At 54.6% G+C, this 11,795-nt stretch overlaps 1 protein-coding gene across 2 annotated transcripts in view; it reads left to right on the forward strand.

Annotated features, from left to right (window-relative positions):
- MGAT5B (alpha-1,6-mannosylglycoprotein 6-beta-N-acetylglucosaminyltransferase B) overlaps nt 1–11,795 on the forward strand; it is a gene marked incomplete at both ends in the record, with an annotated part of 66,720 nt that overhangs the window by 38,518 nt on the left and 16,407 nt on the right. For both annotated transcript variants that reach the window (XM_084273650.1, XM_084273651.1), the window contains 2 exons: nt 104–273; nt 11,321–11,452. In XM_084273650.1, coding sequence (XP_084129776.1) covers nt 104–273; nt 11,321–11,452 — 302 coding nt within the window. The remainder of the gene's footprint in view (nt 1–103; nt 274–11,320; nt 11,453–11,795) is intronic.

An 11,795-nucleotide genomic window follows, 5' to 3' on the forward strand; every position in this document is an offset into this window, starting at 1 on the left:
AGGGAATCAGGGACCATGGGTAATTTTGGGCTGGAAAACTCACCTTGTCCCTTTCTCCCAGCACCTCCTGTCCCAGCACTGACCCCTCTCCTTGTGTCTCCAGATTCTGATCCATATCGGCTTCCTGACGGAGGAGTCGGGGGATGTCTTCAGTCCACGGGTGCTGAAGGGGGGCCCCCTGGGTGAGATGGTGCAGTGGGCTGACATCCTGGCTGCCCTCTTCCTCCTGGGACACAGCCTGAGGGTCACGGTCTCCCTGAAGGAGCTGCAGAGGTGGGTGCTGTGGTGCTGTAGGTGCCTGGTGCCCCCAGAGAGGGGCTGTCCCTGGCACCTGTGTGGGTTGCATCAGGCTTTTCCATGAAAGCACAAGGGCTGCAAAGACTCAGGGGGGGCTTTTCCTCCTCCTGCATCTTGGGCAGCACTGGTGCTGTACTGCTGCAGGTGTTGTGTGGGTACAAACCGCCAGCATCCCAGCCAGGATTGATCCCATCCCTTCAGCATCCAAGGAAAGCAAGGAGTAAGGCTCTGCAGCAGAGCTTCTCCTGGGGCTGGTGTGGAGATGCCTGGGCAGGGCTCTGCCCTGTGGTCCCAGCGCTGGATCTTTGCAGCTGGCAGCATCACCCATGTCCCATGACACCTGCCTAGGGCTGGGCATGGGAAAGGCTCCCTCTTCCCACCCTGTTCCCTAGGGATGCTCTCTGCAGGGCTGGGGGTGGTGTGGCTGCAGGATGCAGGTGTCCTGCAGGTCGCTGGCTCTTCCCACATGGGATGGCTGTGCTGAACCCCTGTGGTGTCACTGGCATTGTTTGAGCAGCGACTGTGCTCTTTTCCTTCCTTCCTTCCTGCTCTGCCATGAGGCAGCTGGGGTGGCTGCCAAAACCAACCTGCATCCCACGCAGGGGAGGTGGCAGCCACCAAGGGGTCCCCCTTCTCAGGAGGGGCTGGTGTTGGCTTGGGGACCCACAGGGGGGATCTGCTGCTGCTGGGGCACTTCCCCCAGAGGGGTGGGCTTTGTCTGCCATGGGAGATGGGGTGATGCAGGGTGAGAGTGTGCCAACAGCTCCACTGGACCACCCTGTGAGTGGCTCTAGGCAGCACGCTGTCTCTAAGAGGGACCAAGGCTAGATGGAAAAGGTAAGAGGGAGAAGGCAGCTGTCCCCTACGGAGAGAGGCTGAGGGAGCTGGGCTGGGTCAGCCTGGAGAAGAGAAGGCTGTGGGGGGACCTCATTGCAGCCTCCCAGTCCCTGAAGGGAACAGAGGAACAGGAGGGGAATCAGCTTGTTAAAGGGCAGAGCCTGGCAGGACAAGGGGGATGGAGTGAAGCTAAAGGAGGGAAGGGGGAGATGAGATATTAGGGGGAAGTTCTTTGCAGAGAGAGTGGTGAGGGGCTGGAAGGGGCTGCCCAGAGAGGGGGTGGGTGCCCCATCCCTGGGGGTGTCCAAGGCCAGGTTGGATGGGGCCCTGGGCAACCCTGTGTAGCTCCAGGGCTGGAGGTTGGTGTCCCTGCCTGTGGCAGGGGGTTGGAGCTCTGTGACCCTTGGGGTCCCTTCCAACCAGACCAGTCTGGGATTCTGTGATTCCTTGGCTGAGGCAGATGGGTTATTACCAGGCTGACGCTGCTGCTGCTGCTGCTGTAACCTCCCAAGGATTCCTCACCTCCTGCCAGATGTCCCACACTGGAGGGTAAATTCCAGGGAAAATGCAAATTCAGATGGGTTAAAAGTCGGGAAAAGCCTGAAGCTGCCTTGGGGACTGGGCTGGTTTTGGGCAGTGCTCAGCCAGCACTGGCTGCATAATGAGCTGTGCTGAAAAGGGAGTGTGAAAAACCCACAATCCTAGGGAAAAAAAACCCAAAACCCATCAAAAAAACCCCCAACCCAGCCCCTGCAGCATTCAGAATTAATGAATGGAATTAGCTTCCAACTAATTAACTCCAAAAACTAATCCTGGTCCTAATGCAAGAGGCAGCAGCTCCTGAAAGAGGCGATCTCCACGTGGCATGCTGAGCTAAACTGGCATGGTAAATAACATCCCTGTGCTCCAGGATGAAAGAAGTTAATGGCTCAGGGGTTGTGTTGGTGTGGTGTGGGGTTGTGTTGGTGTGGTGTGGGGTTGTGTTGCTGTGGTGTAGGTCTTGGTGGTGTTTTTTAATGAAGAGCCTCATGGTTGTTGTTTAACCAGGGGAAGGAGCTGCCTGGGTCTTACTGGGGGGTTTTGCAGCATCTGTTTGGCAGTGCCTCTGGGGAGGGCTGTGCTGCTGCCTGGTGTGTCTCAGCCTTCCCAGAAGTGTGGAAGCTTCAGCCTCAGTTGGCTGTGATGAGACTGCCTCTGTCTGCTGACCTGGGCTGGGATGTGTCCCCTGGGCTGCCTGGGAACAGCAGCTGTGACAGGCTGGGGCTGCACATCTTGTGCTTCTCTCTGTCCCAGCGATGGAAACTGTCCCTGTCTCCCCAGATGAGTGTCCTGTGCCTGGCTCTGATGGCATTTTGAATGCTGGATGCCCACATTGTATGTCCACTTCTACACTGATGGGGCCAGGGTGAGCAGCAGCAGGAACTGGGGCTGCAGCCAGGTCCCCTCTGTCCCTTTGGAGACTGAGCCCCGTGTTGCTGGGACCCTCCTGTAGAGATGGGCTAATGTGGGTGTCAGAAAGGGAGCAGAGGGCTGCTCATCCCTCCTGGGAGGACCATGTGGCACCAAGGATCCTGCTCTGTCCTTGCAGAGACCCCTCAGCCACATCCCTGCTGAGGGGCTGGTGTGGCACTGGCAGCTCTGAGGGGTCCTGGGATGAGCCTTCACCTGGCCCCACGAGCAGGAGGTTTATCAGGACACGTGTAATTAACCCCCAGTTGTGCTAATAGTTGTTCTTGCACTTCATTAAAGCCTGGAGGGGACCTTACCTGCAGCTACAGCTTTGGGCAGGGGCTGGCACGCAGGGAGCCAGGGGATGCAGGAGGAGCTGGCACGCAGGGATGAAGCAAAGCCAAAGCTGTGGCACCACAGAAGGGTCAGCCCCAGTGATTTATTACCCTTCCTGCCCCCCTGTAACCTCTGAAGCTGCAGAGCTTTGCTCCACTGTAGACTGGGGCTACATTTCTCCTCCCCAGGGGACTCTTGCTGAGCTTGCAGCAGGGCAGGCAACAGCATCAGGGTGAGTTTGGGGGTATTTTGGTCCAGCAGTGTGAAATTTTGAACTCACTTCTTGTTTATTTGTCTTTGGCACCCCCTGGTCCTTTCCCAGCTCAGAGCTGTAGCTGCTCCAGCCCAGCACAGCCTTCATGGAGCAAAGGCCAGTGCCCATAAATTATTCAGCATGGAATAACGTCTCTCCTGGTTTGTTTTTTGTCTCTTCAAATTTCTGAGCTGATTTTTCTCCACATATTGATCATTGGCCAGGCATCACTGGAAGGTCTGCTCCTGGATGCTTCAGCTGGTAGTTAGGAGAGCTGCTCTCTATTAGCATCTCTATTGATTGCAGTGCAGCACCGCCCAGAGGTGGAGGTCAGGATTGGGTCTGAAATGCTGGGGATCGGGCAAACTAGAAGGAAAAGTCAGATTTTGGTCCAAAAAGCAGGTGATGAAGGTCTGAGTGAGAAAACAGGTTGGGAGTGTGACCATGTTGCACTGGGCTCTGTCTTGAGGGGGCTCCAGAGCAGCAGATGCTGGTGGTGAATAGCAGGGGTGCTGAATGGTTCTACCCCTGGTTTGGGGGACCAACACTAACCTGGAGCAAAGCTCCTTGGAGCTCTGGGGGTCTGCAGATGGGCTCAACGACATGGCCAGGCACTGGCCAAAGGCCCCAGTGAGTGCTGAGATTGGAGCCACCGAGCTCAGCCCTGGATTTCCAGAGCTAGCTTATCCAGCTTATCTTCTGCCTGCTGATCTCAGATCAGTGAGCTCTGGAGCTGTGTCCTACCAGGGCCTAATTTTCCTCCTGTCATTGAACCCAGTGCAGGTGTTTGTTCCCTTTCCCACTTCCCAATGGCTTGGTGAGCTGCTCCTGCTGCATCTTGGCAGGCGAGGGGTGACCAGGGCAAAGCATCACCCGGCACATGCAGCTCCCCAGGAGGAGGGCAAGTGCTGTGCTGGAGCAAGGAGCCTGGAGCTGGTCTCCATCCGAGGTGTGTGCTGGGTGGGAAGGGCAGCAGAGGATGCCAGCAGTGTTTTGAGCCTCAAGGAGGGGAGAAAGACCCCATCGCTGGGTGTAAATACTTGATTCTTGCTGAAGGCTCCTTATGCTGCTTTGGTAGCCCAAATGTGCTCTCAGGGAGGTGAGAATCAAGGCCAGTGTGTGTGTGTGTATATGTTGCTTGGTAGGGAAAGAGTGGGAAGTGCCTGAAAGACCTGAGCTGGGTTGTTAATGAGGCAGCTTACAAGGAGATGTTGGAAAATTACAAGCAGCTCCTTCGGAGCGATGGCTGCACCGGTGGAAAAGCCACCATAAGCTGAGCCCCTTCCACCCCAGGCAGGCAGGGAGGGATGTGCTCAGCCTTTCCCCAGGGGAGAAGGAGCACAACACACTCTGCTGGCACCTCCAGCTGCTGTCGAGGGGCTGGGTGAGTGGCTCAGGGGGCTGGGGTGCTGTCAGTGAGCTGGCTGGAGGGCAGCGAGCAGTGGTCTCGGTGGCGCTGAGAGGGCCCCTTGAAATGAACTGCAGGGCAGAAAGTCGAAGGGAACAGGATTTGATGCCTCGTGGGGTCAGGGATTTACAAAGTGTTCTCAGAGCTTAATTGCTCCAGTGTCAGGTTCTGGACTCCTAATCCCAGCCCTGGCCAGGCAGGTGAAGCAGGGGGTTTGTTCTCACCATCCCTGCTGCGTGGTAGCTGTGATCAGCGTGTGGGTTGGGTGATGAGCCACCTCTGCGTGCTGGGGTGGCACAGACAGGCTGTGGTGGGGCCAGGACCACAGTGGGGCAAGGCCCAGCTCCTGCTGCCACTGCTGCTCTCCTCTCACTGCCTGTCATCTTCCCTGTAGCTCCTGTTGTCCTGCACGTTCCGCAGTCCCCGGGGTGTATCCAGGCTGCACAAAGGGCTGTTCAGCTGGAAGGTGGTGTCCAGGCAAAGGCATTTCCAGTTGTTTTCTGGCAGATAAGCCCCTTCTTTCCAGTTTGCATCTGTTCACATGAAAATTCAGGTGGTGCCCTGACCAGTTGGCAGATCCAGTCCTGGTGTCGTGTGGATGAGCCAGGAGCTGCTCCTGAAATGAGAACAGCCAGAAGTGACTGGTTGTGTGTCATCCTGATGGAGCTGTGTGGCCTGGCCATGGGATTCACCAGCTCTGCACTGGTGGGGAGGGAACCTCATCCTTTCATGCAGCATCAGATGCTCCCATTACTTGAGACAGAGGGTTTCTCTAAGCTGTTGGGGCTACTGGGAGGTTCTTCCTCTGGCCAGGCTGGGATGTGGTTGTGTAGGAGATGCTGCAGGCACTGGAAGGGCTGGATGTTTGGGTACAGGTCTCAGCTTTGGAAGGGCTGGATGTTTGTGTCCAGGTCTCCATGGGAGCTGGAGATGACAGCCCTGATTGCAGGCAGCTCAGCTCCCCAAGGCTCTGCCCAGGGGTGCACCCAGGTGCCACGAGCATCCAAGTGCTCAACTTTTGCCCAGTTATTTATTTCCTTTCCTGGGGAAGTTTCCTCATTATGTGCTGGATTTCTGACCAGAAAGAGCTGTTTGCCCTGGCACCCTCCTGTGCCTGCTCAGGGGCTGACTCTGCCCAGCCAGAGGAAGATGGATCTTACCTGTGGGTGGTGCATCCCATCACCTCCCCGTCCCCTTCTCCCCTCACACAGCTGGGCACAGCTGCTTGCAGAGCTGCAGCCATGCAGCTCCCCAGTTAAAAGCCAGGTTAAAACCAAGGCTGCAAAAGCTGCTCCCTTTAATTACAGCAGCTTCCCAGCCCCTCTGAAGAGGCAGCTTGGAGCTTTGCTGGCGGCAGCCATGTGAGGAGTGGGGATGAGGAGCTGGGGTGAGGAGCAACAGGCAGGGATTTCTTCCACCTTTGAGGGCTTCGTTTTGTAGGAGAGGAAGGTACATAAATTAGCAGGAATTACTGAGCTGTTAAATCACACTCCTTCTTGAAATATGTTTATTTTGTAGCCAAATGATGGTTGCTCCCTGGCTCCTTTGCAGGAACTTCTGCTTTGTCACATAAAGGTGGTGATAAGCTCATTAATTGCTGGGTGATTTATGTAGGTGAGGGGAGGTTGAGTCACCCTGTGGGGACCCAGGTTCCCTCCGGGCTGGTGAGGGCAGGGAGGATGGAGGATTCGGCACAGCAGGAGATGGTTCAACTGGGAGCCCCTGGATCAAACCCAGCCTCCAGCCCCACAGGACTGGAAGAAAAAATCCTTCATGAAAGGGTTGTCAAGCACTGGCACAGGCTGCCCAGGGAAGTGGCTGAGTCACCATCCCTGGGGGTATTTAAAAGATGTGCTTAGGGACATGGCATCATGTCCCTTCTAGCAGGAGCTGGGAACAGAGGCCAGGCAGTGGGATGTTCATCTTGCAGGCTACAATTTGCTCTTTAAATTGCTCATGATAAGCTTGTCACAACCCCCTGGGAGCTGCTCGGGCTCAGTTCTGGCACCTTCCATCCCCCAGATAACGACCCTGTGCTTGCTGGGCTCTTGCAGCCAGGGAGAAGGCAAAGGAGCTGGCAGGACAGAAGCCCTCCTCCATTCCCCCTGCTGCAGCCTGCCTTGCTGCTGACAGCAGCTGCAGAGAGAGACGATGCAATTAAATATAATATAGGATATTGGCCCAGCCTGCCAGCAGATGCCCACGAGATCCATTTAGTGCTGGACTTCCCAGCCCCTGGAGTGATAACATGGAAGGAAATGTTGGGTTAATTTGAAAATAGGTCAATGGGATGTAAAGATAACCCTGCAGTCATCTGATTTCAGAGAGCCTGCACCGCACTAGGGAAGGGAATGCGTCCCCTGGTTGATTAAAGTACCTCTGAGGGGAAAATAGGAGGACAAGAAGCTGCTGTAGATTTATTCTGGAGTAGGCACAGCTGGTAGAGGCAGCTGGCAGAGAGGGGAGCTCGGCACTTGCTTGGATTGAAGCCTCTTGGGCTGCTCTCTCCTGAAGAGAGGAGGAGGCTGCACCTCGAGTGCTGGGTCCAGTTCTGGGCTCCTCACCAAAAAAAAGGACATGGGGGTCCTGGAGCGAGTGCAGAGAAGGGCAACCAGGCTGGGGAAGGGGCTGGAGGGCAAATCCTCTGAGGAGCAGCTGGGGGAGCTGGGGGTGTTCAGTCTAGAGAAGAGGAGGCTGAGGGGAGACCTTCTCCCCACCTCCCCTGCCCTGCCAGGAGGGTGCAGAGAGGTGGGGGATGGTCTCTGCAGCCAGGGGCAGGAGATGGGACAAGGGGCAATGGGCTCAAGCTGCCCCAGGGCAGGGTCAGCTCAGCTGGGAGGGCAAAGTTCTTCCCTGGCAGAGTTGTGGGGCTGTGGCACAGGCTGCCCAGGGAGGGGCTGAGTCACAGACCCTGGGGGTGTTGAACAGAGGGGAGATGAGGTGCTCAGGGATCTGGGTCAGCACAGGATGGGAATGGTTGGACTTGAGCTTAAAGGTCTTTTCCAACCTGGTGGTGCTGTGAAGAGGAGCGAGGGCAGAGCCCATGGGCTGATCCTGGGTGTGGGGATGGCACAAACCACCCTGTCACCTGCTGAGGCTCTGGCATTACTGAGCCCAAACCACTGGCCATCCTTGGTTGGTCTGGGAGGGGATGTTTCTCCAGGTGCTGGGATCAAGTGGTTTTCAAAACCAAATCTCTTGGCTGTGCTGGCTGAGGAGGAGGCATTTGAGCTCATCAATTTTATTTGTGTAATTTCAAGCACCATTACTAGTACATGGCACAAGGCAAAATCAGGGAAATCTCACTCCAACCATGAGTGAAATTGGGTTTAGTAGAAAATTAGTTGACTTAACTGGCAAATGATGAAAGCTTGAATAAAGAATGTTTAAATAAGGAGGAATGAAAAAATATCCCCCTACCACCACCATCTCAGAGGTACAGCTTGGATTTGCATGATTGGAATATTAAAATCAGTGGTTGTAAAGTGTTTGGGAAGGGCAAGGGGGTTAAATGAGAGATGCTCTGCTTCAGACACAGGTCCTGCTGTGAGATCTCTTCCTGCCTCACAGCCTTGTGAGTATAAGTGGACATGGCAAGTCCCAAACGCCTGGAGAGAGGGGATGTGATGAGGGGGAGCCAGACCTGCTCTTCCCAACCAGTGGAAAGTGTTTTGGAGGCTGTAGTATGACACACGCTAATTGTTGTCTCCACTTGGTTTGGGCTTTTCAAAATTACAGCTGATTTTTGGAATGCAGCAGCTTGTGTGATGTGCCCCAGCTAGAGGAGGGGGTAAGCTGAGGGAGAAGTGTTCTGGTTTGGGGAATTTTAGTCAAATTCAGGGTTTATGGATCAGCTGAGTTGCTCTGTTGTGGTGCCAGGTTGGTGTAAATCAGCATGGCTGGCTGGCTGATGGAGGAGGCACCATGTGTGTGTGTGAGCAAACAGGATACTGAGCATTTCATCTCAATAAAACCCTGGCTACAAATCCCCCTTCTGCTTCAGTCTCCCCAGGGGAGGGGTGGGGGTGCCTTGTTGCCCTATTTATCATCCTGAGGTGGCTGTTAGAGGTGAGAGCCTTTCTCTCCCTCCCATCTTCCCAGTCAGCCCTGGTGTGTAAAATTGTGCAGGGAAGTGATAAAACAGCCTGTTCCCCCTGGGGCTGGGACCCAGCCAGGCTGCCCTGAGCTGGCACAGAGATTCCTTGTGACAGGAGCAATGAAGCAGCTGCAAACGTGGTTCTTTGCCTGAAATTGAAATTCTGGGGGGTTCTTGGCTTTGGGGTTCCATGTTCACTCACTCTCTGGAGTCACGGTCTGGGAGTTAGGGATGGAGTCAGGAATTTGGGGTGGTGATGGGACTGGAAGAAGGATCTTGGTGCCCAACACTCAAGGGCTGGCAAGCTGTATAGAGTCATAGAATGGCATGGGTTGGGAGGGACCCCAAGGGTCCCAGAGCTCCAACCCCCCTGCCACAGGCAGGGACACCAACCTCCAGGCCTGGAGCTACACAAGGTTGCCCAGGGCCCCTCCAACCTGGCACTGAACACCCCCAGGGAGGGGGCACCCACCCCCTCTCTGGGCAGCCTGTTCCAGCCTCCCACCCCCTCACCCTCTCCCACATCTTTCTTGTCCTGGACAATCCCCTCCCTGTCCCTGCTGCCACCCCTCTGCTGATGGAGCCCAGGATCCCATCGCCCTTCCCAGCTGCCAGAGCCACTGCTGCTCATGGGGAGTTTCTCACCCACCAGATCAGAAAGAGATACAGGCAGGAGCAAACCAAGAGCCATTTACTGTAGCTGTAGCAGCCAACCAATTTCACTGGCCATCTGTGTCCCTTTCTGATGAGGTTGGTGAGGGCTGGGGAAAGATTGGAGAGCAAATGCTGGTGATACCTGGCTGTTCCCTGGATGGGAGAGCCATGGATTTCTTCTGCAGGCAGCCATGGGATGGATAGATGGGATGGATAGATGGGAAGGATAGATGGGATGGATGGATAGATGAAATGCTGTAGGTCATAGGTCTGGGCAAGGGATGAGGACCTTGTGGAATCGCTCCTTGGAGGGTGCACCCTGGGACTGTGGGTCCCTTGGAGCTTCAGCAGAGTGACAAAGAAAACCTATGTAGGGCTGGGAAGGGAACTCTCAGGTTCAGAAGGGGAAATGTGGAGAAATGAGGAGAACCAGTAGGAGAGGTGGTGGAGGGAAGGCTTCAGAGCTTGGGAATGAAAAGCCTGAGTGGGCTTTTTGTTCCTAAGAAAAGGGAGAATACTTAGAGGGATGGCTGGGATAAATTCCCATCCCCAAATAGGTGCTAGGAGTGAGTGAAAAGCTCTGAAGAAAACAAAGACAGACGTCTTGGCAGGCATGAGCTAAGGGTGAGATTTCACACTGTCTGAGCTCAGACTTGCAAAATAAACCCAAAATTCCTCAGCCCTGGTAGAAGGACTGAGAACAAAACAGGGTGACTGTGTGGTGGGAGTGGGGCAGAGCCTGGGCACACCAGAGGAGCTCAACATCTGGGTTTTCCCTGAAGATGCTGCTGGTGCTCTTTGGGTGTGAGGGGAGTTATGGGGGTGAGGATGAAGGTGATGAGGATGAGGCATTTCTGTCTTTAGGAGAAAAAAAAAAACCCACAGGAGCATTGAAACTGAGTGATGGATGGTTTGTATTTCTGAGCAAGCTGCCACTCAGAAACCACAAGTACATGCAACAAGGGTTTCTGAGAAACCAGCTGAAGCTGGAAGGTGTCACAGGGTTGGGTTGGTTTTTTTCCTGAGATGGAGGAAACGTGGTCCAGATGAGCAGATGGGCTGTCAGGCTGACATCAGTGGTACACTTAGTGGAACAGCTTTGGAGAGAGGGATTCATCAGTTCGCAGAGGTAATTGAAAAAGGAAGGAGATGTGCTGCAGGGTTACCAGCCTTGTATTGTGCCAGATTAATCACATATCACCTTGGCAGCAAGGGAACTGATGATCTTGATAAAGAGATTGCAGTCCATCTAGTTTATCTGGGTTTTCATAATGTGATTTATCCACTGAGGAGGGAAGAGGGGCTGGGAACAGCTGTTGTAAGGGACCAGCTCAAAACCCACTGAGCAAGAGCCAGGGTCCAGCTGCCCCAGCTCAAAAATGGGGCAAAAAGCCAGAAATATTGAGGAAATGTTCCCAACACCCGTGGATGGGCAGTGCCACCAGTGGCAAGGACAATCTGAGGGTGACAGGGATGTGGTGGGTACCCATAAGGACTCGAGTAAGAAAAGGATGTATGGTGTTTGCACTGGGAGGGATTTGGGACTGGGAGCAGGGAGATTTAGGCTGAACTGGGAGCCTGGCAGGCAGGGAACAGGGGAAGGCTGTGGCTCTGCAGGTGTGTGGTTGCAATGAAGGCAAACATATCAGGTGTCTTCAACAGAGAGAGATAGAAGGGACGGTGCCCATCAATGAGGTGCTGGTGAGCCCTGGCTGGGAATCATGTGCAATAGCCTCATCATCCATGTGTGAGGAGCAGGAAGTCAGATGCAGCAGATGCAGAGATGGGGAGGGACCAGGAGTCCCCAAAACCTAATTTCCTTTTTGGCCCAGGAAATTAAGGCTGGGGAGAGGAGCACGATCTGCCTCCCCCTCCATCAACAAGGAAGCTGGTTCTTGGCTCCTGTTGAACACCTGGCAGGGGGATGAATGTGTTGCAAGGCTTTTTTGGGGGGAAGAAGGGCTGATCAGTCCCTCCTGCTTCTCTCCAGTCATTTAGGGGTGCCTCCAGGGCGGGGGAACTGCCCCTTGACCAGTCCTTTGCCTTTTGACCTGATTTACACCGACTACCATGGTCTCCAGCAGATGAAGCAGCACATGGGGCTCTCCTTTAAAAAATACAGGTAAGCAAAGCCATTTCCTCCTCTTACTCTTCGTTTCATTAATTAGCAAGCTAATGACCTTGAAGGATCTCCCCTACATGTGAGGAGTCAAACCCTTTGGCTGCCCCTTTGAGTCTGGCCTGGCTCTGGTGGCTGGTCCCTCACATGAGGCAGTCTGCTTGCTTTGGAGCTTCATCTGTTTAAGACCAAAACCTCCTTAGAAAAGAGTGAATTGGGAAGGAAAAGAACCCCTCACCCTCTGTGTGCTCCCCAGTTCCATGCCTACAGACACAGGTGGCCACACCACAGAGGGATGCACGAGCCTCTTCTGTTGGCAAGAAGCAGCACCCCATCCCTGGCTCCT

This window comes from Gallinula chloropus (genome assembly GCF_964237585.1).
Source record: "Gallinula chloropus genome assembly, chromosome: 20".
NCBI classification, from domain to species: domain Eukaryota; kingdom Metazoa; phylum Chordata; class Aves; order Gruiformes; family Rallidae; genus Gallinula; species Gallinula chloropus.